This window comes from Macaca fascicularis, chromosome 14, assembly GCF_037993035.2.
Source record: "Macaca fascicularis isolate 582-1 chromosome 14, T2T-MFA8v1.1".
Taxonomy (NCBI): Eukaryota; Metazoa; Chordata; class Mammalia; order Primates; family Cercopithecidae; genus Macaca; species Macaca fascicularis.
This window is the reverse complement of record NC_088388.1, coordinates 94202311-94227597: the sequence shown is the minus strand read 5'-3', so window position 1 is coordinate 94227597 and position 25287 is coordinate 94202311. Positions and strand designations below refer to the sequence as shown.

The following is a 25287-nucleotide window of genomic DNA, read 5'->3' as shown; positions in this document are numbered from 1 at the left end:
CATTTATTTTTCATTAACTTGTATTATAAATTACAGAAACTTTATTGTAATAATTGTAATTTATTTAAATGCCTATTTATCTCAGGTACCTTGCTAGTCACTTAAAAAATTATAAAAATTTCAAGCAACACAAAACCAGAAAAAATAATGTAATGAAGCTTCGTAAACCCATGACCAAATTTAATATTGGTTAGATTTTTGTCACTGTTAACTTCATCAATCCTGTGTTGCTATTATTGCTGCTGAAATAATTAAATCTCAAAACTCATTTTCTTCTACCTGCTGTATACTTTAGTATGTATTTCTAAAATAGAAGGACACATTCTTATATAACTGCAATGCCTCCTAACTTTTTGAATTTGCAGCAAAGGGGTCACCTATCAGCAGGATCCAGTCGTACTGGATGAAGATGTCTTTGATCTGCTTCTTGGAAGCCTCATTCACATATTTCTGGTAATAGGCTACCAGGGATTTGGAGACATACTGCTGGATAGCACAAGTCTCAGCCACATGACCACTACCCTTCACATGGACACAGATGTCCACACCAGCAAACCACTCCTTGCCCAGAAGCAGAGGGGTCAATAATTTTTAAGACTATAAAGAGATCCTGACATCAAGACATCTGTGAACTGTTTACTTAAATGAGCATAAGAATGGTTTTAATTCTGATTACAGTAGGTTTTAAGTTTATCTGTGTACATTAAAGCACAATCTTGTAGTTTTCTGCTTATAGACATGGGGATTGGCAAAATAGAGCAGAAATGATGTCTTCGTGCATTTACTGTACAGATCAGATCTGTTCATTCTATTCCGGGTAAAAATGAAAACGCGACTGCTCCTTTTAAAACTAGGAATAAAGACTTCTTTTAAGTTTTATTAAAACTGAAGTTTAATATAATTCAAAGTAAAATCAAGCATACTTGAATGTATACAGTTGTTGTGATCCTGGGAGGCTGTGTGAAAGGTACTTTCTCAATTTAAATGAGAACGTGAGTTCTTGTTATTTCTGACTCAGTGAGTAAAGAAGTACTGGTTTCCATATGGCTAAATGCTTATAATTTGTTTTGTAAATCTCTAGAAATCAAATACATTTAATATATTTTCCTGATTCCTCTAAGCTGAGTAAGTGACTTGTATTTTATCATTGTGTTTTGAAAAATCTGAAAACCATCCTATCATTCTGTTCCATTGGAATAACCTAAAGCCTTTTGATTTTATAATGCTATAGTCAAGCTGGTAGATGCTGAATATGGAAGCTTGATTTAAAACTCCGCTTTTCCCTCATACACCAAGATAACTACATTCACTGCATATTTTTGTTTCTCCAAAAGTACTAGTAACTATTCAACCATCTACTGAGTAATATTAGAATGTTACACAACTTTAATTGTTTCTAATGGTAATTTTACTTTCTGAAAGCTTCCAATTTTAATTTCTTTTCATCTAATTGAGACATTTTAATAAGTAAAGCTTTCTAAAATTCAAGGGGAAGTTTTATTGTTACACAATACAGAAACTGTAAAAAAATTATTCATATAGAAGTAAAGCCTGTCTTAATACTTTTTTGGGACCAGATCTTATAATTAGTGGTAGAAAAGCATATTGTCTTTTTGTTAATAAGGAAGCAATGAGTTAAGTGCTTATTATGGACTTGCATTATCTCAGCTACTGAGATTTATAGTTCTCTCCTCATTTTCTTGGGCTTTAGCTCAAAATTTTACTAGCATATTCAACAGCTATATTTTGTAGCACTATAACTCTATAGAAAGTGTTCAACACTTAAAAGCTTATACAGGAGGCTTTGTTGCCCAAGATTAGTGTCACAGCATGGAATATTACTGATTTCTAAGAAAGTGGCACAAATTATGGGAAATTACAGATACTGTTTGTTTTAATAATTAAGAAAATAAACAAATAGACATCCAGAGGGCACATGGAAGATAGTAAGTAGATTGATGTTTAGGACTGTGTTTTATATATTGGTTTAACTTATTGGTGTTTCTAATAAGAATTCAGAGAACATTAATTTCCTTAAATCCACAGGATGTTCTTGTTCTGTTCAAGGAGGAGAAATGGATGAAAGAGCCTACAGCCAGACTCCTATCTCCTTAATTCAATTCAAAAAATATATGAGAATCCATTATTTTCACTTTGCTGAGCTGTAATGCTACAGATATTGTGTTAGAAATTGATTCTACTCTTTAAGGAGCTTATAGTCTGAAAGAAGCAATAAGATAATAATATATGTTAATAGCTATAAGAGAGGGAAACAGTATAACTGAACCTTAAGAAAAATAAATTTAAGCCAGGCGCGGTGGCTCAAGCCTGTAATCCCAGCACTTTGGGAGGCTGAGACGGGCGGATCACAAGGTCAGGAGATCAAGACCATCCTGGCTAACACGGTGAAACCCCGTCTCTACTAAAAAAATACAAAAAACTAGCCGGGCGAGGTGGCGGGCGCCTGTGGTCCCAGCTACTCCGGAGGCTGAGGCAGGAGAATGGCGTGAACCCGGGAGGCGGAGCTTGCAGTGAGCTGAGATCCGGCCACTGCACTCCAGCCTGGGCGACAGAGCCAGACTCAGTCTCAAAAAAAAAAAAAAAAATTTAAATTCATAGGAAAGCTTGGGAGTTAGGAGAGAAGGAAGACCAAAGGGGTTGGTATTTGAGACAGGGCTTAAAGGAGGTATGGATAGCCTTTCAGTAGAGAGAAAAAGGGAAGGCAGATCCTCAGGAATACACTGGTTCAAATACATCTAAATTCCACAGAGCACAGAAAAGACAAGTCATTTTAAAACTATCAATTACCTTTTTTTTTTTTTTTTTTTTTTTTTTTAAATTTATTTATTATTATTATACTTTAAGTTGTAGGGTACATGTGCATAACGTGCAGGTTTGTTACATATGTATACTTGTGCCATGTTGCTGTGCTGCACCCATCAACTCGTCATTTACATCAGGTATCACTCCCAATGCAATCCCTCCCCCTCCCCCCTCCCCATGATAGGCCCCGGTGTGTGATGTTCCCCTTCCTGAGTCCGAGTGATCTCATTGTTCAGTTCCCACCTATGAGTGAGAACATGCGGTGTTTGGTTTTCTGTTCTTGTGATAGTTTACTAAGAATGATGGATTCCAGCTGCATCCAAGTCCCTACAAAGGACTCAAACTCATCCTTTTTTATGGCTGCATAGTATTCCATGGTGTATATGTGCCACATTTTCTTAATCCAATCTGTCACTGATGGACATTTGGGTTGATTCCAAGTCTTTGCTATTGTGAATAGTGCTGCAACAAACATACGTGTGCATATGTCTTTATAGCAGCATAATTTATAATCCTTTGGGTATATACCCAGTAATGGGATGGCTGGGTCATATGGTACATCTAGTTCTAGATCCTTGAGGAATCGCCATACTGTTTTCCATAATGGTTGAACTAGTTTACAATCCCACCAACAGTGTAAAAGTGTTCCTATTTCTCCACATCCTCTCCAGCACCTGTTGTTTCCTGACTTTTTAATGATTGCCATTCTAACTGGTGTGAGATGGTATCTCATTGTGGTTTTGATTTGCATTTCTCTGATGGCCAGTGATGATGAGCATTTTTTCATGTGTCTGTTGGCTGTATGAATGTCTTCTTTTGAGAAATGTCTGTTCATGTCCTTTGCCCACTTTTTGATGGGGTTGTTTGTTTTTTTCTTGTAAATTTGTTTGAGTTCTTTGTAGGTTCTGGATATAAGCCCTTTGTCAGATGAGTAGATTGCAAAAATTTTCTCCCATTCTGTAGGTTGCCTGTTCACTCTGATGGTAGTGTCTTTTGCTGTGCAGAAGCTCTTTAGTTTAATGAGATCCCATTTGTCAATTTTGGATTTTGCTGCCGTTGCTTTTGGTGTTTTAGACATGAAATCTTTGCCCATGCCTATGTCCTGAATGGTACTACCTAGGTTTTCCTCTAGGATTTTTATGGTATTAGGTCTAACATTTAAGTCTCTAATCCATCTTGAATTAATTTTCGTATAAGGAGTAAGGAAAAGATCCAGTTTCAGCTTTCTACTTATGGCTAGCCAATTTTCCCAGCACCATTTATTAAATAGGGAATCCTTTCCCCATTTCTTGTTTCTCTCAGGTTTGTCAAAGATCAAATGGCTGTAGATGTGTGGTATTATTTCTGAGGACTCTGTTCTGTTCCATTGGTCTATATCTCTGTTTTGGTACCAGTACCATGCTGTTTTGGTTACTGTAGCCTTGTAGTATAGTTTGAAGTCAGGTAGCGTGATGCCTCCAGCTTTGTTCTTTTGACTTAGGATTGTCTTGGAGATGCGGGCTCTTTTTTGGTTCCATATGAACTTTAAAGCAGTTTTTTCCAATTCTGTGAAGAAACTCATTGGTAGCTTGATGGGGATGGCATTGAATCTATAAATTACCTTGGGCAGTATGGCCATTTTCACAATATTGATTCTTCCTATCCATGAGCATGGTATGTTCTTCCATTTGTTTGTGTCCTCTTTGATTTCACTGAGCAGTGGTTTGTAGTTCTCCTTGAAGAGGTCCTTTACATCCCTTGTAAGTTGGATTCCTAGGTATTTGATTCTCTTTGAAGCAATTGTGAATGGAAGTTCATTCCTGATTTGGCTCTCTGTTTGTCTGTTACTGGTGTATAAGAATGCTTGTGATTTTTGCACATTAATTTTGTATCCTGAGACTTTGCTGAAGTTGCTTATCAGCTGAAGGAGATTTTGGGCTGAGACAATGGGGTTTTCTAAATATACAATCATGTCATCTGCAAACAGGGACAATTTGACTTCTTCTTTTCCTAACTGAATACCCTTGATTTCTTTCTCTTGCCTGATTGCCCTAGCCAGAACTTCCAACACTATGTTGAATAGGAGTGGTGAGAGAGGGCATCCCTGTCTTGTGCCAGTTTTCAAAGGGAATTTTTCCAGTTTTTGCCCATTCAGTATGATATTGGCTGTGGGTTTGTCATAAATAGCTCTTATTATTTTGAGGTACGTTCCATCAATACCGAATTTATTGAGCGTTTTTAGCATGAAGGGCTGTTGAATTTTGTCAAAAGCCTTTTCTGCATCAATTGAGATAATCATGTGGTTCTTGTCTTTGGTTCTGTTTATATGCTGGATTATGTTTATTGATTTGCGAATGTTGAACCAGCCTTGCATCCCAGGGATGAAGCCCACTTGATCATGGTGGATAAGCTTTTTGATGTGTTGCTGAATCCGGTTTGCCAGTATTTTATTGAGGATTTTTGCATCGATGTTCATCAGGGATATTGGTCTAAAATTCTCTTTTTTTGTTGTGTCTCTGCCAGGCTTTGGTATCAGGATGATGTTGGCCTCATAAAATGAGTTAGGGAGGATTCCCTCTTTTTCTATTGATTGGAATAGTTTCAGAAGGAATGGTACCAACTCCTCTTTGTACCTCTGGTAGAATTCAGCTGTGAATCCATCTGGTCCTGGACTTTTTTTGGTTGGTAGGCTATTAATTGTTGCCTCAATTTCAGAGCCTGCTATTGGTCTATTCAGGGATTCAACTTCTTCCTGGTTTAGTCTTGGAAGAGTGTAAGTGTCCAGGAAATTATCCATTTCTTCTAGATTTTCCAGTTTATTTGCGTAGAGGTGTTTATAGTATTCTCTGATGGTAGTTTGTATTTCTGTGGGGTCGGTGGTGATATCCCCTTGATCATTTTTAATTGCGTCGATTTGATTCTTCTCTCTTTTCTTCTTTATTAGTCTGGCTAGTGGTCTGTCAATTTTGTTGATCTTTTCAAAAAACCAACTCCTGGATTCATTGATTTTTTGGAGGGTTTTTTGTGTTTCTATCTCCTTCAGTTCTGCTCTGATCTTAGTTATTTCTTGCCTTCTGCTAGCTTTCGAATGTGTTTGCTCTTGCTTCTCTAGTTCTTTTAATTGCGATGTTAGAGTGTCAATTTTACATCTTTCCTGCTTTCTCTTGTGGGCATTTAGTGCTATAAATTTCCCTCTACACACTGCTTTAAATGTGTCCCAGAGATTCTGGTATGTTGTATCTTTGTTCTCATTGGTTTCAAAGAACATCTTTATTTCTGCCTTCATTTCATTATGTACCCAGTAGTCATTCAGGAGCAGGTTGTTCAGTTTCCATGTAGTTGAGCGGTTTTGATTGAGTTTCTTAGTCCTGAGTTCTAGTTTGATTGCACTGTGGTCTGAGAGACAGTTTGTTATAATTTCTGTTCTTGTACATTTGCTGAGGAGTGCTTTACTTCCAATTACGTGGTCAATTTTGGAGTAAGTATGATGTGGTGCTGAGAAGAATGTATATTCTGTTGATTTGGGGTGGAGAGTTCTATAGATGTCTATTAGGTCTGCTTGCTGCAGAGATGAGTTCAATTCCTGGATATCCTTGTTAACTTTCTGTCTCGTTGATCTGTCTAATGTTGACAGTGGAGTGTTGAAGTCTCCCATTATTATTGTATGGGAGTCTAAGTCTCTTTGTAAGTCTCTAAGGACTTGCTTGATGAATCTGGGTGCTCCTGTATTGGGTGCATATATATTTAGGATAGTTAGCTCTTCCTGTTGAATTGATCCCTTTACCATTATGTAATGGCCTTCTTTGTCTCTTTTGATCTTTGATGGTTTAAAGTCTGTTTTATCAGAGACTAGTATTGCAACCCCTGCTTTTTTTTGTTCTCCATTTGCTTGGTAAATCTTCCTCCATCCCTTTATTTTGAGCCTATGTATGTCTCTGCGTGTGAGATGGGTCTCCTGAATACAGCAGACTGATGGGTCTTGACTCTTTATCCAGTTTGCCAGTCTGTGTCTTTTAATTGGAGCATTTAGTCCATTTACATTTAAGGTCAATATTGTTATGTGTGAACTTGATCCTGCCATTATGATATTAACTGGTTATTTTGCTCATTAGTTGATGCAGTTTCTTCCTAGCCTCAATGGTCTTTACATTTTGGCATGTTTTTGCAATGGCTGGTACCGGTTGTTCCTTTCCATGTTTAGTGCTTCCTTCAGGATCTCTTGTAAGGCAGGCCTAGTGGTGACAAAATCTCTAAGCATTTGCTTATCTGTAAAGGATTTTATTTCTCCTTCACTTATGAAACTTAGTTTGGCTGGATATGAAATTCTGGGTTTAAAATTCTTTTCTTTAAGAATGTTGAATATTGGCCCCCACTCTCTTCTGGCTTGTAGAGTTTCTGCTGAGAGATCTGCTGTTAGTCTGATGGGCTTCCCTTTGTGGGTAACCCGACCTTTCTCTCTGGCTGCCCTTAAGATTTTTTCCTTCATTTCAACTTTGGTGAATCTGGCAATTATGTGTCTTGGAGTTGCTCTTCTCGAGGAGTATCTTTGTGGCGTTCTCTGTATTTCCTGGATTTGAATGTTGGCCTGCCCTACTAGGTTGGGGAAGTTCTCCTGGATGATATCCTGAAGAGTGTTTTCCAACTTGGTTCCATTTTCCCCCTCACTTTCAGGCACCCCAATCAGACGTAGATTTGGTCTTTTTACATAATCCCATACTTCTTGCAGGCTTTGTTCGTTTCTTTTTCTTCTTTTTTCTTTTGGTTTCTCTTCTCGCTTCATTTCATTCATTTGATCCTCAATCGCTGATACTCTTTCTTCCAGTTGATCGAGTCGGTTACTGAAGCTTGTGCATTTGTCACGTATTTCTCGTGTCATGGTTTTCATCTCTTTCATTTCGTTTAGGACCTTCTCTGCATTAATTACTCTAGCCATCAATTCTTCCACTTTTTTTTCAAGATTTTTAGTTTCTTTGCGCTGGGTACGTAATTCCTCCTTTAGCTCTGAGAAATTTGATGGACTGAAGCCTTCTTCTCTCATCTCGTCAAAGTCATTCTCCGTCCAGCTTTGATCCATTGCTGGCGATGAGCTGCGCTCCTTTGCCGGGGGAGATGCGCTCTTATTTTTTGAATTTCCAGCTTTTCTGCCCTGCTTTTTCCCCATCTTTGTGGTTTTATCTGCCTCTGGTCTTTGATGATGGTGATGTACTGATGGGGTTTTGGTGTAGGTGTCCTTCCTGTTTGATAGTTTTCCTTCTAACAGTCAGGACCCTCAGCTGTAGGTCTGTTGGAGATTGCTTGAGGTCCACTCCAGACCCTGTTTGCCTGGGTATCAGCAGCAGAGGCTGCAGAAGATAGAATATTTCTGAACAGCGAGTGTACCTGTCTGATTCTTGCTTTGGAAGCTTCCTCTCAGGGGTGTACTCCTCCCTGTGAGGTGTGGGGTGTCAGACTGCCCCTAGTGGGGGATGTCTCCCAGTTAGGCTACTCAGGGGTCAGGGACCCGCTTGAGCAGGGAGTCTGTCCCTTCTCAGATCTCAACCTCCGTGTTGGGAGATCCACTGCTCTCTTCAAAGCTGTCAGACAGAGTCGTTTGCGTCTGTGCAGAGGTGTCTGTGTGTCTTAGTTTACTGTGCCCTGTCCCCAGAGGTGGAGTCTACAGAGACAGGCAGGTTTCCTTGAGCTGCTGTCTCAATTACCTTTTAAATTTGCAGGTGACTGTAGCTTTGATTTATGTCACTCTGTGGCATTACATGGAAAGTGGAAAAAGTGTGTTCTTTGCCACTTGCCTCTGGGTGACACTGGACATGAGTGTGATTTTAGATTTATTTCCAGTTTAAAGGACTAACTAGTAGTACAATGCTGATGGTGTTGCTTAAAGACCCTCCTACGGTATTTGTTCTTAATTATTTCCACCTTTTTAGATTTGTATAATTCTGGGGTCGTACAGGGTTCTCGGGCTACCTTGAAGTGGTCCTTTTGTTTTTAGAAGCTTGCCACTCCGTAGTCAGTGTATAAATGTAAAAACTTGTTTGCACTTTGAACAAGTTCACTATGTGTTCTAATGACTAAAAATTAAGGGATTTTGTTAGTAGCCAAGCAAAAGCTTATTTAGAAATTCAGCTGTACTGCAATGCAAATTAAACTCATTAGCTGCCCTTTGCTAGATGGATATACATTTTTAATTCTTCATTCATTTTAATTCTTTTAGTGCTGGGATGAATCCATTCATCTTTAAGTACTTAACTGCTTCCACTACAATGAGTACTACTGCCAGTTTCCACTAATAATAGCAGTACTCATGGCTACCATTTCCAGAGTACTCACAAGGTGAGCTTGTGTAGCTTTGGGCTCACAGTTAGTAAAACAAGTAAAATTTATGTAATGGTTCTTACCAAATGGCACACCAAGATTTTTTTTAAATGAGAGTGCTTAATCATAATATCTCATATTATTTCTTAGAACTCATTCTCTTGGAAAAGTGAAATAGAAAAACATACTGCTATGCCAATGACCATTATTACATAAAGCTATAAAACCCAGACCAGAAGTTTACCTCACATGTACACCATTCTAAGATTGAAGTAGTCAAAGATGAACAAGGTACTGACCGACCGGCCTACAAGGAGCTGATGATTCAGTAGAGAGAGGAGGTAAAGAAATTGCTATAATACAGTTGATAACTACAGTACTTTTGAATGGAAATGTTTTGAGAATTCAAGTTAAAAATCAAATTTCATATGTATTGTTGAAAAAGGCTAGATTTCACGCTATTAGTAGCAAGATCTTTCCTATGTTCCTCAAATGATTCTACCCAGAGGTAAAACTCTTGCAGGAAGGACTTGATAGCCTTGGCTTTAATAGCTCAGTTAAAAGGAGGTCACTCTTAAAGTCTCAGGCCCTTCGGATTAGATGAGATTCCCCATTATGAAGGAGAATTTTGAATGCTCTTTGGAGTGTCAGTGAATTTCTGACACCCCTGTAATATCTGCTGGGCTTCTGATGCTCAGTGGTTCCTTGAACCACTCTAGCTTCAAGTAAGAGAAGAGATGTTGGTGTAATTTAAAAGATTCTCACCCTAGGTGCCATTGCCATTTTCTGCTTTCAGATCTTTTCTTGTGGAATAACCTTGGATCTCAGTTATTATAATCTGGTGAACATCAATACATATTTTAATATGGTATAGAAGTCACATTTTTTAAAATTGTCTTTTGGATTTTTCTTTTAGAGATAGTAGGAACAGAATTTATGTTCCAGTTAGTGACTGGCCTTTAAAGTTAAGTTTCCTACAAAAGTACCAATCCGTTATAATTAATTTAAAACCTGTTGTTTTCTCAACTAGGGTTACATCAGCATTATTTCATAGCATAGAGCTGCCTGTTTATACCTGCTTTTTGTTGTTGTTGCAGTGTTTCAGCCAAAATGGAACATCTATAACAATAAAAGGAGGGTCAAAAACTGAAATTTACTATTTGTATAGACCATTACAATTGGCTTTCTTACATTCACACCTAAAAATTTTGTTTGGGGCATGTGTTTTGTATTTAAGATATTTTGTCATTGTAGTGTATTTAAAATATAACGTTGGCACTATTAAATTATCTTCTAAGGATATCTTTAAAAATTGTGGGGCTAGTGTTCTCTATGGAGTCAAATTTTACTTTACCAAAACATTTTATATGTCAAACAGATTTTCTTTAAAAAAGATTCTTAAGTGTTTCTCTGTAAATTAATTACACCTTTTGCTCCCCTACTGAGATAAATTATAAAATTTTATAAAATTTTAAAATTTACATTTTAGTGGATAGAAGTGTATGATTTTGCTTTTCCACTTTTAATAAAAAACTGAAAAAAGATAAGTGAAAATTAATTTTAATAGTTTATTTTAAAGCATTTAGTAGCTTAAAGTGCAGTAATTAATTTTCTTTGGAAGTCAGTCTTTTAGGGGCAAGTAATTTGCTGATTACTCCTAAAGACTCACAATTTTAAGAGTTTCTGACTTCCAAATACAAGTATCTTAATTTTCTATTGGGATCAATTCATATCCTTTAAAGGGATCTAATAAGTTGCTTAGCTGCTAAGTGTCAAAACAAGTGATTTTCTAAATGTAATTCATCTTCATCCTTTCAGTGTTTTGTTTTCTAGCAGATAATTGCTTTATAGGCATAATCTCAACTGATGAATTTCAGGCATAACTTTTTTCAGTTATAATGAGGTATCTGTAAAAATAAATTTTCCTAATGGTAACATTCTTGAGATTATAAACCTTGTAAAATAATCTCTTAGAACACATACAGGTGACACATAGAAAGTGTGAGTTCCTATTTTATAACTAGTTTTCTTCTTGACTAAAATTATAAGATTTCTTGAAAAATAGCAAATTCTGAAAACAAATCACAATAAAGTTATCACTGCTTAAAATTTTTTAGGAACTTTTATATTCCTTTTTTTAAAACTCAAGTCAACATTTTAGAGAATTTCTCTTATTCTTTTTAGTTAGTCATTTCAAGGTTGCCATCAAATTAAGACTCTGAAGAATGGTATCTCTCAACTTTTCTGTTATTAAGGTTAATTGGTTGGTTTTATTGGGTTTTTCAGTTTTAACATTCAAGTCAATCTTTTATTTCTACGAAAGTGCTTTAGTACATGTTTATTATGCTATGTTTCTTCCTGATTTTGTAGCGATTTTATATCTTTGCATTTTCCTAGGAACTGAACAATATTATGAAGCAACACTATACCGTAGAACCTTTGGCAATGGTAGAAATAGCCTAGATTCACATTGTCCTGAATGGTACCCACTAGCCACAAGTGGCTGTTCAACACTTGACATGTAGCTAGTGCAATTGAACTCTAAATTCTTAACTTTATTTAAAGTTAATCAGCTTAAATTTAAATAGGCACATGTGGGTAGTGACAGCAAAAGAAATTCAAGTACTTGTTTTGGTTTTTCACAGAAATGAAACAAGATTTATTATTTAAAAGCCATTGTGTAAGAGTCACTAGATCTTTGACTAAATGATCAAACTCATTTATTCCCAAAAATAAGATAGTAGCTTTAGCTTAAATACTTAGAAAAAAAGCATGGCAATATTATTCCTCAAAATTAGTGCAGCCACTGCTTATTTTCACTCATAGCATAGAGCAATTCTTGAATTTTTCTAATCAAGTAGCATCTGTTAAGAAAATATAGCTGTTTTAGTCTTGGGTTTTTTTTTTTTTTTTTTTTTTTTGACATTGAGGAAAATAAGCAGAAGAAAAATAAAAATATTTTATTTTATATTATGCTTTATGACATTTTTATGTGGTATCTTCTCAAAACTTCCCAACAATGGGGAAAGCTACAGTCTAGAATTGATATTATTCTCACTTGTGAGGGGAAAAGGTTTCTTGGCATGAGAGAAATCTTACAACTGAGAAGAGGGTGTGGAAAGGATGACTTAAAGATTTAGTTGGCAACAGACAGTTACAGGATTTAGCAACCCTTTGAATGCAGGCCCCTAGGATAAAGAGTCAAAGATAACTGTGAATCTGAGCCAGAGTTGCTGGTATGTATGGTGATTTTATAACCTACAGAGGAAAGTGAGGAGGAACAGCTGGTTTGAGATAGAAGATTCATTTTAAACATGTTGATTTTAAGGTGCTAATGTTGCATCCAGGTTATGTCACAAAATACCCAAAGCCAGACTGGAGGGCAGAGAAGAGCTAGCAAGTTCTCTAGATAAAAAAGATTCAGGAGGCGGTTGCATGGGTTGCTCATTTTCATATCATATGCCCTTATTTTTTCCTTCATCTGCTCCTATTGTCTTCCCTACAATGTAGTGACCATAACAAATTTGAGTAGAATTTTGTTTAGTGTAAAGAGTATGGTAGCCATAGAAGAGAACATTGACTTGAAAGAATCAGTATTTATAAGGAAGGAGTTGCAAGGGACATCTAGGAAACATAAAAGTAAATGATCAAAGAATTTAGTGGGTTGGGTGGTAAAGTGTTATGGAAGCTCAGCAACTCAGGAGGCTGAAGCAGGAGAATCGCTTGAGCCCAGGAGGCAGAGATTGCAGTAAGCCGAGATCGTGCCATTGCACTGCAGCCTGGGCAACAAGAGTGAAACTCCGTCTCAAAAAAAAAAAAAAAAAAAAGAAAAGGAAGCCCAACAAGGAGAGAGTTGCCCAGAAGGAGGTAGATTTGACTTGTGCAAAGAGGTAAGAAAGCTGAGGATTATATAGGGAGAATCTCAACTGTGATCTAAAGACTGTGTTTACATAAAAAGCAAAAAGTAGAATGGTGGTTCCTAGACCTGGGGGCAGGGAGAAGTAGGAGTTGCTGTTCAATGGGAGTAAAATTTCAGTTATGCAAAATGAAAAAGTCCTAGCTCTTCTGTACAACATCGTGCATATAGTTAACAATACTGGGGTTGTACACTTAATTTAAAAAGGTAAACCTTGAATGTTATTTATTTATGTATTTATTACCACAAGAAAGAGAAAGAAGGAAGGAAAGTGAGCATGCCCTTAATACTTTTCTGGGGACTGTAATGTAAGCAGAAATTGTGACAAGGGTCCTTGGAACTGGCTGTTAATTTTTTCTCTTCCTAATTTGCCCAAATAGGATGAATAGGTTGATTGATTGAGAGCATTTCTGCAATTACACTAAAATGCTTGGGTCTAGGATTGAGTAGATGTGACCATCAAATGAATAACTCTGCAGAGCAGTCATTTAACATTTCAAAAACGTATAAAAATGTCTGAAAATACAATTTTAAAAAAGCGAAACCAAACGAGTCCAGAGCAGCACTGTCCAATAGAACTCTCTATAGTGGAAGATGGAAATGTCTGCACTGTCCTGTAGAGTACACATGGCCCTGTGTGGCTGCTGAGCACCTGAAATGTGGTTAATGTGACTGAGAAATTGTGTTTTTAAATTTATTGAATTTTAATTCATTTAAATTTAGCCATATGTGACTGATGCTTACCATGTTGGGGAACGTAGGTCTAGAAACTTCAGGAAAACTAGTATGAGTGAAGTAGGAACTTGGTCCTTGGACATTTGGGATTTGAAAGAAAGGCAGAGGAAAGGCATTATAATTTGACCGGAACTCTAGCTTATGGTCTTATCTTAAAAAAAAAAAAAAAATCAATCTTTTGGATATAGTCCTGTCCTATTTTTTTGTATTTGATCTTACTGACTTTAAAAGCATGCAGAGATAGAAAAGTGGGTGGAAACAAATTTTCAGAATGAAATGTGTTTAGAGTAGAATTTATAAACTGTTTTGATCATTTTTAAAGTTGTTTTTCACCTTCCTGTGAATAGACAGAGCAGCCAACTGAGACAATACAGTAGTAGAGTCCTTGCCAGAAAAGATTCTCCTTATGCAGAAACTAGGCTGATCATTTCGAAAATGGCAACATTAAAAAATATAATTGAGGAAGAATACATGATGGTAAAACTTAAAAGTTGTGTTAGTTTTCTTTTATGTTTGGTATATAAACAAATATTTTAGGTCAGGCCATATTTTATCTCTCCTGGACTATTACCAGAGCTTCCCAGCTGGGATTTTTCCCTCTCAGGCCCAGGAGCTACATCACCCTCAACACTATTAAAAACACAGATCTGATCACATCTCTGCTTAAGAACTTTTTACTACAAATAAGCATACAATAAAAAGCTTCAAACATGTTTTTGGATGCTGCTTTTTACTTTTGAAATTAGTGAGTTAAGTGGACATTTTCTCAGCTGATGAAAATAAAATTGGTAAGACATTTTTGTTAGTTTAGCATATTGGCAGTAAGCAACAAGAAGTTTAAAGGTATTTATAACCCAAAGCATAGTAAGTCCACTTCTGGGAATCTTCTGAAAGAAACTATCGTAAACACCACAAAATATGTCCCAACTGTCTTTATATGAAGGTGTTCATCACAGGGTTGCTTATAATAGTGAAAACTGCATATAACTAAAATGTTCAACAGTAGGAAAATGACTAAGTAAATAATTGCTAAGATGATGTCTTCTTTCATCACTTTTTATATGCACCTGCTATGGTATATGTCATATGTCGTATAGTTGGTTGTATGCATTCTGCCAGTCTAATTCTTATTTGTGTCCTCACTGTGCCTAGCACATTGTTAATGCTCAATTAATGTTTGCTAAATAAGTGAAAAAAATCAATGTTGACACAAATGAAATTGAGTTTAAGTTGCTTCTTTTCAATTGCTAAACACTTAAGAGATGTTATATTCATTTAAGTGCAGTATCTTTCAGTTCCATTTATAATGAAAATGTTTTTGCAGATTTAAATCTCTCCTGTTCTGGAAAATATTTAAAATAATAATATAAAACATTTAAAGGTAAATTTAGTTACTAACTATATCAAATTATGATTTTATCAACAAATTTAATAAATCATTCTTTGTTTCCAATATCCCATTGTCCATCTTAACATAAAAGAGTTTGCATTTTGCTCCCGCTACATGTTCTCCAAATTTTGTCCTTTTTATTATTTAAAGATACCGACATCTCCCTGTTGAAATTTTTTTCCTCAAACCTCGTAATCGTAATTTTTCCTCATAATCAGTTTTTCAGCTGCTTTGTTCATTTGAAATGAATAGTTGTCCAGAAAATTGCTTTTCACATACTACTTCATTAAGTTGTTTGTTGTGATGGTTTTGTGAGATGAGGTCTCACTCTGTCACCCGGGCTGGAGTGCAGTGGTGTGATCGTAGCTTACTTTAACCGTGTAGTTCATTGAGTTATAGAGACAGTGTTCGAAATTTTTTTTTGTCTATATCTTATGGAGGCTAGCAAAAGGAAGAAACTTGTTATTTTCCTTTAAATTCTTTCTGGTTAAGTCTAGATTTGGTTGACATAGACAAGAAATACCAATATTGGAATTCTGACTTCACCCTTTTAACATGCAGTCCTCCAGTGTACTTGACCAGGAGACTGAGGCCTTTGTCATCATTTTGTAAATGTAACCTAGATGCCTACTTATTTCTGAAACTGTACCAGGTTAAGAGTATTATTGTTTAATATATTTATTTCAACAGGACCCCCAAAATTGATGAAGATTGTGTGCAAAGCTCATGAGGGCAGAGAGCATATCTGTTTTCCTCACCCTGTATCCTCAAAGTCTATCACAGTATCTGATTAGGCTCTCAAAAAAATCATGTTAAAATGCCTGACTGCCTGCTTTCACTAATTTGTCTTGTAACTGCTTCCTAATGAAGTAAAGGATTTAAGAGATTTAAATAACTATTTTGTGTTTGATAGGCTGTTTGATTGTAAGGATCAAAAAAGACTCAGGTTACCTAGTAATGGGGGGAGAAAAGGAGGGAGAGAAGAAGGACCCTATTCTCTGATTCAAATTTTTATGACTTATATCACACTTAAATGAGGATACTAAAATATTTTTCAATTTTAAAAAGTTAACAAATTTTTAAAAGCTTAAAATCAGCATTCAGGCATACCATTGGCAGTCTATCAGTTGTTAATACTACCAGTAGAATAGCAAGTGGAACAATAAGAATTACTATGTTCTTCATTCCTTATATTGAACTAACCTTTCTTTTTCTAATTTTTACATTTTTCTTAAAGTTTCAAAACTTCATGTTAGATATGCTGATTGCTATTTTAGGGGAAAAAAACGGATTAGGTAATTGCTTTGGAGAGTTGTTAGGTAATCCTCTTTGGATTTAACCTTTTCTTTAGTTTTCAAATTGATGTCTAACAGTGTACTACTATAAAACACTATTTTATTATGGAGGTTAATGGTTTTCAGGCATGTCAAATATGGGCTTAAAGTCTATGGTGTAGACTATGACTAAGGGATATGACATTTTGAGGAGGCTGTGCTGCACTTAGCACTGTGGTAGGCATTTGCCCCATTATCTCATCCTTGCAGTGGCCCTATGGGTTTTCTTTGATCAGAGACCCAACACTTATTCTGGTCTCACATAATTTTATTTAATTATTTATTCTATTTATTTTTGGTACCTTAGCAATAAATGTGTACAAATTTAACATTTCTTAGAAAGTCATCATTAATAGATAAAACTTTTCTTTTAAAAATAGGATAAAAGAATCAGAGTATCTCAACCCTTGACAAGAGGACCAAGTGCCTTTATTCCAGAGAAGGAAGTAAGTTTATCTGTCTTAAAATATAAAGTATGATTTTAAAATAACTTAATTGTATCAAAGAATATCTCTTTTTAATATGGAAGTAGGAATGAATTTTTTTCTTGAGTTTCTTATTCCACGTCAGAAAACCATAGAGATACTTTCTTTTCAGCTTCACAAATATTTACAGAGCACCGATTATGTGCCAAGCATTGTCTTAAAGAAGGGACTAATAGAAATAGAATAATGCCAGATCATTGCCAGAGTCAACAGTTCTTTCATCATCAGATCACCTTTTTAGTGACCTTCCCACCTAAGTGCAAATCCAAAGTGACAGTAACATTTCGGGAGCTCAGTGACAATAGCTGATCTGGGTGAGGACCATGCACTGGAGAAGCTGCCCTGCTTATGCCTATTTTCCTCAGATAGCTTTATATGTATATGCCTACTACATATAAAGACTTCCTGAAGCACAGTCATTTTTCACAGTATATATTGGAGGATAATCTGGTTTTTAGGATCTATTGCATCATATGAATCTATTAATATATCTTAGGCATCCAGTTAGAAGAAACTTCTGCTGGGGAAAGCAAAACAAAAATAACAAATATTCTATTTCTAATTATATGTGGTTCATCTGGATCCCATTATATTTGTAACTATCTTGGTCCCTGTAGTTGACAAAATGGTGGGGAAGTGAGCAAATCAAAATATACTTGACTCCATAATGAGTTACACCATTGTAATTAGCATTTCCTCACAATTTATACTTTTCAAACATTGTATTTCCTTTGGGGTTAAATTTCCCTAAGTCAATAGTGCCTTTGTATAATGCGTACTTATTTTTCAGACTGTGAAGCCAGCTCTGAAGAGTAAACAGTTTCTTAATAGCAGTGTGGATGTTTGGAAAGACTGTTAGTCTGGACGTTAGGGAATCCGGATTCTAGACCAGACTCTGCTATTAATAAAGTGCATGAGCTTGAATTTAATCTTAATTCTGTTTCCTCATCTCTAAAATAAGTCTAGAACTCCAATTCTGAAATACAAATAAACAATGAACCACTCCTAGAATTATGCAACTCATGTCCATTAACTCCAACAATGTTGAGTCTTTCTACAAGGTGCTAATAAACTCTTAACACCTTCAGAGCCAGTTCTTGGTGTGATGCCCAAACTGTCGTTGTGTTTGAAGCTATATATAAATAATCTATTTTTGAGACAACTCTTTTGATTTCCTAGGATGAAGAATGTCCATTTTAATAACTTGCCTTGTTTTTAGTAATTATTATTGTTAGGCTCAAAATAGGACAGTATTCTAGTGTCCTCATTAATTTTTCAATTAACACTTTTCTACAAATTATTATATATTCCTTTGTCCCTGAAAAGACTTCAGAAAGCTTTTTTTACGTTGAATCACAAAAGCAAGCAAAGGATTAGACTGAAAATATTTGTCTAAAAATGATGTGCTTATCTTCATAGGCTAATAAATGAAATTATAAATGTATGTAATCAGATGCTGCTGCTTGTGCTTTACCACACATTGGTGTGACAATGGCCAGACAAATGGGCCCTGAAAAATCTGCCTAATATGCCTAGCAAAACAGATGGAAGCTTCTTTTCTTCATTTTCGTAGCTGTGTGTATAATGTTTGATAATTTAACATTTGTTGTTTAATAAATTGTGGTACCAGAGCCAAAAATGACTGGTGCTTTCTTTTTTTATTTCTGTTTCCAGTATGAGCAACTGCATAATTTTGTGTCTGTTAATATCAAATGAATATTCATTTGCTTCAATAGTGGCATAATTTATGTAAACCAAGGGTGTATTTATGGCTCAATAGTCATTTTGTTTTGTGTTTCTTGGTTATAAGGTTGTCCAAGCAAACACAGTGGATGAACGTACTAACTTTCTTGTGGAAGAATACTCTACATCCGGTCGTCTGGACAACATCACACAGGTCATGAGTTTGCACACTCAGTACCTGGAGTCTTTCTTGCGGAGCCAGTTTTACATGTTGCGCATGGATGGTCCCCTTCCTCTACCATACAGGCACTATATTGCAATAATGGTGGGTACTTATTTTCCTATATTCACATAACATCTTCCTCACTTATTCTTTCTCCCTTCCAAAATAGGTGTGTGTGCATGTGTGTGTATAGATCTAAGTATAATTTATGAACATAAGAATTGAAGAAGCCTATGGCCTTTTGGATACCAAGTTTCTTGGATATGTTTGGAATATGTTAAGCCACTTAATGTGCTGAATGTTTCTCATTTAATTTTCAGTAAAATCATTTTTCATATTTAATCTCTTACAAATAAAGATGCTTATAGCATGCAAAGTAATACCCCACAAGTTTTGTCTTTGCTCTTAATATCTTGTTTTTATAAAAACACAAGTTGTTTGTGACATTTTTCTTAGTAATTTTATACATAAAGAATATCACTAATTTGGCCAAGTAAGAGGAAAGTATCAGTCAGCATTCATGGAGAATCTGAATGAGAGAAGAATTCTTGAGTTGAATTATTATAACATTTCTAAGTATAGTTCTGATTACAAACTGGTTAACTAGTTATTCACAGGCAATAGAGGTCAGGGAGGAGAATTATAAAGTTGTGTGTGTGTTGGACTTTAATGGAGAAAAAGAACAACAAGAACATGATGAAAATGCTATATATGTGGAGAAGTTGGGGAAGAAACCGGGCTGACAGGGCTGGCATAACTAGCCAGAAGTTAGCAGATTAAGTTTGACCACATTTGATTTGATTGTCTTTTTTATAGTCTCACTGAACTTTTAACAACAACAAAAAGCAACATTCCTTGTTTTATTGAATGATGAACCTCAATGAGGCTGTAATTTTAGCTTAAGGTTTTGATGACAGTAAGGCTGAAAGCAGACTTAGAATGCTTGTAAACTACAGACAAATAAGATGTAGAGAATAGAAAGAATAAAATAATATTGTTTTACTGAGAAGCAGCCCTGAGGAAAAAAGAGGTCAATTGAGGGCTGATTCTGACTGCATAGGAAGAAAAGGGTCAGTGAGCTTCCATGTCATCTGAGTAGGAAGATGTGTACAAATATGACTGAAGTCACATTTATCTTAAAGAGGATAAGAGAAGTAATCAAATTAGGATGAATCCTGAGTTATTAGAATATAAGTTAATGACATTTTATTATGTTTTAAGTAGAATGTGGTAGGTATATTTGTGATATTGAAAGGGACCTGTATTTCCTATTCATAGCTAGAAAGTGGCTTAAGGTATACCAACTTCCAGACAAGGAAATAATTGGCTTCAGGTGATATTATTTGCTTATACAAGTAATCAGCTTCATGTATTGAATCTATTACATCATTATGACGGATGTTTTAGAAAAGAGATTCTGTAAGAAAAGAGCTACTGGCTATAAAAATCATTAGCTCCATCTGAATTATTTGTTTAGAAATAGTGGAATGAAACTCTACTGTGATTCTTTTATCAATGAATTTTTTTCTTTGTGCTTCAGGCTGCAGCTAGACATCAGTGTTCTTACTTAATAAACATGCATGTGGATGAATTTTTAAAGACTGGAGGTATTGCTGAGTGGTTGAATGGTTTGGAATATGTGCCACAAAGACTGAAAAATCTTAATGAAATTAATAAGCTGCTAGCACACCGACCTTGGCTGATCACAAAAGAGCACATTCAGGTACTGAGTGTTTCTTTGAAATAAAAAGGAATTTACTTAGGACTTAATTTTAAATATGTGTATATTAGGAACTTGGAACATAAATAATAGTGTCTTAATATGTGTAGAAAAGATAAGTTTAGAAAGTCAGTGGGTTTAATTTAAGGACAAATGAATACTTCTCCTCTTTAAGTAATCATTAATTATCTTGTACAAATACTTTGGTGAATGGCTATAAGAAAATTTCGTTTCTATTTTTAAGTAGTAGATAGACTGAAGAAAATACACTAGCATGATAGGATGCCTCGGATCTAGTCTGTACTCTGTTACAAGTTTGTGTCCTTTTAGTAAATTAACTTCTATGGGTCTCAGTTCTCTCCTCTACAGAATGAGGGAGCTAGATTAAATGAGTTTTAAACTTTTTTATAGTTCTAACATTTCATAAGTTTTAGATTCTCAAAAAATGATTTTGCAAATAAAAAAGTGATTTGCCAGCTGGTGTGTGAATGCTTAAATGCCTTTTAAAACTAGAGCTTAGATGAGAAATAGAGTTGTCGTGATTAACTAAGAGCACTTGTCTTTCTGAAGGTGCTTCCATTGAGGCCTACAGGGTGAGGTCATTATTCAATATGCTTAGCACTATTTTTGGCACATGGTAACTATTCAATAGATAGGAACTGTCATCTAAATTATCAGTGGAAATCTTTGTTACTTAAAATATCTGTTCCTAATGCATAGAAATGTCCTTGGTTTTTGGATCCTCTTGTTAGGCTACATTTTTGTTATTTGCCCTTTCAACCAATCATAGTGTTTATCAATCTGCATACTCTCAGATTTTGATGAAGTATCTGGGAAACTGTGAAGCACGATGCTGCCTTTAGATTTATGTTCTGATTTGATAATATGTTAGCTAGATAGGGGAATTAATCATTGTTTTTAATGTCATGTCTTAATTACTTTGTGCCAGATACTTCGGTGGGTGAAGATAAAGACCCTGCCCATAGATTTGCTTGGAGTCTAGGGTAGAAGAAGAACAGGGTAATAACAGTAATCACAGCACAACAGTGTATGAATGTATGAATAAAGAGAATGGAACCAGAAAGTTTCTTTTCTGAAAGAGGTAACATTTGAGCTAGGTCTTGAAGAAGAAGTGAGAGTTCTCAAGTAGAGCAGAGCATTTCAAAGAAAGAATAGAGTATTTAATATTATGGTATACTGGAAGAATAGCCAGCAGTTTCAGATGATTGAAGGGTAGCGATGTTTATGTAAGGTGGGAACTGGGAAGAATTGAGATCATATTGTATGACCCAGTGAATACTGTATTAAAGGATTTGTATTTTATTCTCAGAAAGTTATGGTCTTCAGGGTTATGTTATAGTACTCAGGAGGTACACAAGAAAAATTTCCAAAATATTAACAAAATATTTGTGTATGTGTGTATATTCTTATCTCATTCTTCTAAATTTTTGTATTTGTGTATTTTATGTTATTACGGTACACATATATATTCTATATAAAATATATTTTATGTGTATAAATTCACAAATAAATATACATAATATCTGGGGTTGGACCTTTCCCAGCTGTTACTTTTGGAAGTACATTTGATCACAAGAACTTGGAGATCAACGTGATAGAGAATCGAGAATCATTAAAGGTTTTTGTGCCAAGTTGTAATATAAATACATTAGGTGATTTAGAAGATGAATTACAGATTGTACAGACTGGAAGCAGTAGACCAGTCATAGTACTACACCTGAGAGGTGATTTTTTTTAAAACCATGGGAGAAACATAGGATAAGATTATAGTAATGATTCTGCATGAAAATAAGTAGGACTTTGGTGACTGACAGGATGTGAGGATGGAGAAAGTGGGTGGGACAAGAGAATGACTAAGGTGTCCTTCTTCATGACATGAGCTGACATGAACATATACAGGCTGACAACAACAAATAATGACATCCACAAAGTGATGCCCACTTACTAAAGGAAATACAGATCTGTAACTCAAGATAAAGTGTGAGTTAAAAGTAAAATTGGATAGTTGTTTACAGATAAGCAAAGGTCAGGTTGAAGTAATGAATGGCCCATCCAGGGAGATACTGCCCAAGGAAGGAAGATTGTGGATGGAATACAGCAATAGAGAAAAATCTTTCTCAGGGTAGCAAGTGTACTTCTCTCCCCAAAATGTGGAATTGTTGAAGTCAAGAGAGATTAATGTCAAGAAGGGAGAAAGTAAACAATGTAAAGTCTGCAGAGATCAAATAAAATAAGGACTGAAAAGAAATAGTCAAATTTGGCCATTTGGAAGGTCATGTGTAATCTTAGTAAATGTAGCTTCAGGAGTTTGCTTGAAAAAGAAACCAGATTGTAATGAAATTTTAAAAGTAGAAATGAATGTGAGGCAAGAAATTAGAGATAGTGAGTGTTGGCTGTCCTTACAGGTTTAATGATAATCCTGCAAAGATTAGTGAAGGCATTGTAAATTGTAACAATCCTTTTGCAAAGCTCTTTGGCAGTATTATTGAAAGTCATAAAAATATTAATACTCTTTGTTCTAAAAATCCCATTAGGAAATGTTTCTAAAATGAGAACAAAACTATAGTATGAAGATGCTGCTTATAGAAGCAAATAAACAAAACAAATTTAGAATATGAATAATGGTATAAGAAAGGAGTAGTTATATATATCCATTGATATACAGGAGAGGCCTTGCTTAAAAATTAATATGACACTGTGGCCTCATGAAAAATGAACCTGTCAAAATGTCTGAAAATCAGAAAAATATAGGTATATGTGGTTATAACTATATAATTGCTTGCTTATAAAAAATAAAAGAAAATATGTAAAAGAGTGGTAGAATTTTTTTCAGTCTATATTGCAACCATTTAGTATATTTTGTGGCTACAAGGTTAGGTGCATACAGATGTAAAGCAAGTATATTTTTCTGGTGTACATTCTTTTATTATTAATTAATGACCCTCTTTATTTACATTATTGCAGATTGTAATAATGATATTTTTGTCTTAAGGTCACTTTTTAAATTTTATTTTTTAATTAACAAATAATTGTACATATCCATTGGGTACATAGTGATATTCTGATAATATATAATGTGCAATGATCAGATTAATTAGGATACCCATATCTCAAACATTTATTATTTCTTTGTTTTGAGAATATTCAATATCCTCCTCCTAGCTATTTGAAACTGTATGTTATTGTTAACTATAGTCATCCTACAGTGGTATAGAACACTAGAATTTATTCTTTCTATCTAGCTGTAATTTTGTTCTTTAACAGATCTTTCCCTATCTCCCCCCACCATAGGATGATAGAATTTGACTGATTTTTTCTTTTCCCTGAGCTTTTGGTAATATATTAAATTGTATATGGTGTGTAGTTAAATAGTGGGGAGTAAAGCAAAATAAAGCAGTTTTTTTGTTTGTTTGTTTTGGTTTGGTTTAGCCATTAAGTAAGCCAAATGAAAGTTCTAGATTTGGAAGGAGAGAAAAAGAGGGATGAGATTCCCCCTCACACACACCTCTCTCACACACACACACAGAGTGAGAGAGAGAGAGAAAGGGAGAGAAAATGAACACCGATGGGAAAGAATGCCTGATGGATTAATTGGTGGAATTCACTCTTGGACAAAGTGGAGGAATTACTGATTTTAATGACATCATTTGTGATCCCATCATTCAGCTGGAGGGTCAAGTGAAATATGAAAAAGTGCTTGGAAATTTTAAAAATTCTTATTCAAATGTGATGTATTATTCTACAATTTCTGTCATCTGCTGCAGGCTCTTTCTCCATTAGAAGGTATCTAAAGGATAACTGAAACTTGACTTGTTGAATTGGGGTTTTTCGTGATTTTGTGAGATGAAGTTTCCAATACACCTTAAAATGAATGGTTTTGTTCAATAATCTTTAAAGTCCTATCAAGCTCCAGTGTTCTTTGATTCTCTGAAAGTATTTCATTAAAATAGCATACTATATAAAAAATACTTTGGAAGCAGAAGATCTATTGTATAATAAGGGATTTAGAAGACACTACAATGTAATTACATTGTTAGGTATGATAGTTTTAATGGAGCATTGGCCAAAATCATATTTTTAACATGTGAAACATTTTTTAAAGAGAGTTTTAAGTTTTGTTACTCTAAATGGATATATGAAAATTGGTAGATTTTCATTGAAATTGCTTTGTAGCATTCTAGAATTTTTATATTTGCTCTGATTTGCTTTCTCATTTCAGAAACTTGTCAAAACTGGAGAAAATAATTGGTCTCTGCCTGAACTGGTACATGCTGTGGTCCTCCTGGCACATTATCATGCTTTGGCAAGCTTTGTTTTTGGTAGTGGTATCAATCCAGAGAGAGATCCAGAAATCTCCAATGGATTCACGCTAATATCAGTCAACAATTTCTGCGTTTGTGATCTTGCTAATGACAACAACATAGAGAATGCATCTCTTTCAGGCGGCAACTTTGGGGTTAGTTTTCTTAGCTATTTTTCTTTACTTTTTTGCTTTGAACTTCTAATATTAAAAATATCTAGAGAGAATTTTTCTCCAATTAGATAGGATATTATATACTTAAAATATTTTTGCATAATTTTTATTACTGTAAAAATTTGGTACCTGAAGTTCTGATTTATTTTAAAGAGGCTTTTAAAGCAAATTCATATTACTGCAAATCATGAAGAC

The 25287-nt window shown here is 35.1% G+C and overlaps 1 protein-coding gene across 4 annotated transcripts in view; it reads left to right on the top strand.

Annotated features, from left to right (window-relative positions):
• The window catches only part of SESN3 (sestrin 3), a 65259-nt gene that overhangs the window by 27014 nt on the left and 12958 nt on the right, over positions 1-25287 (top strand). For 2 of the 4 annotated variants that reach the window (XM_015435329.4, XM_045371148.3), the window contains exons 2-5: positions 16867-16932; positions 18782-18979; positions 20418-20600; positions 24838-25074. In XM_015435329.4, coding sequence (XP_015290815.1) covers positions 16867-16932; positions 18782-18979; positions 20418-20600; positions 24838-25074 — 684 coding nt within the window. Of the gene's footprint in view, positions 1-9010; positions 9130-9261; positions 9453-16866; positions 16933-18781; positions 18980-20417; positions 20601-24837; positions 25075-25287 lie in introns of all 4 variants that reach the window. The other 2 variants (XM_015435330.4, XM_045371147.3) reach the window with 2 other exon arrangements.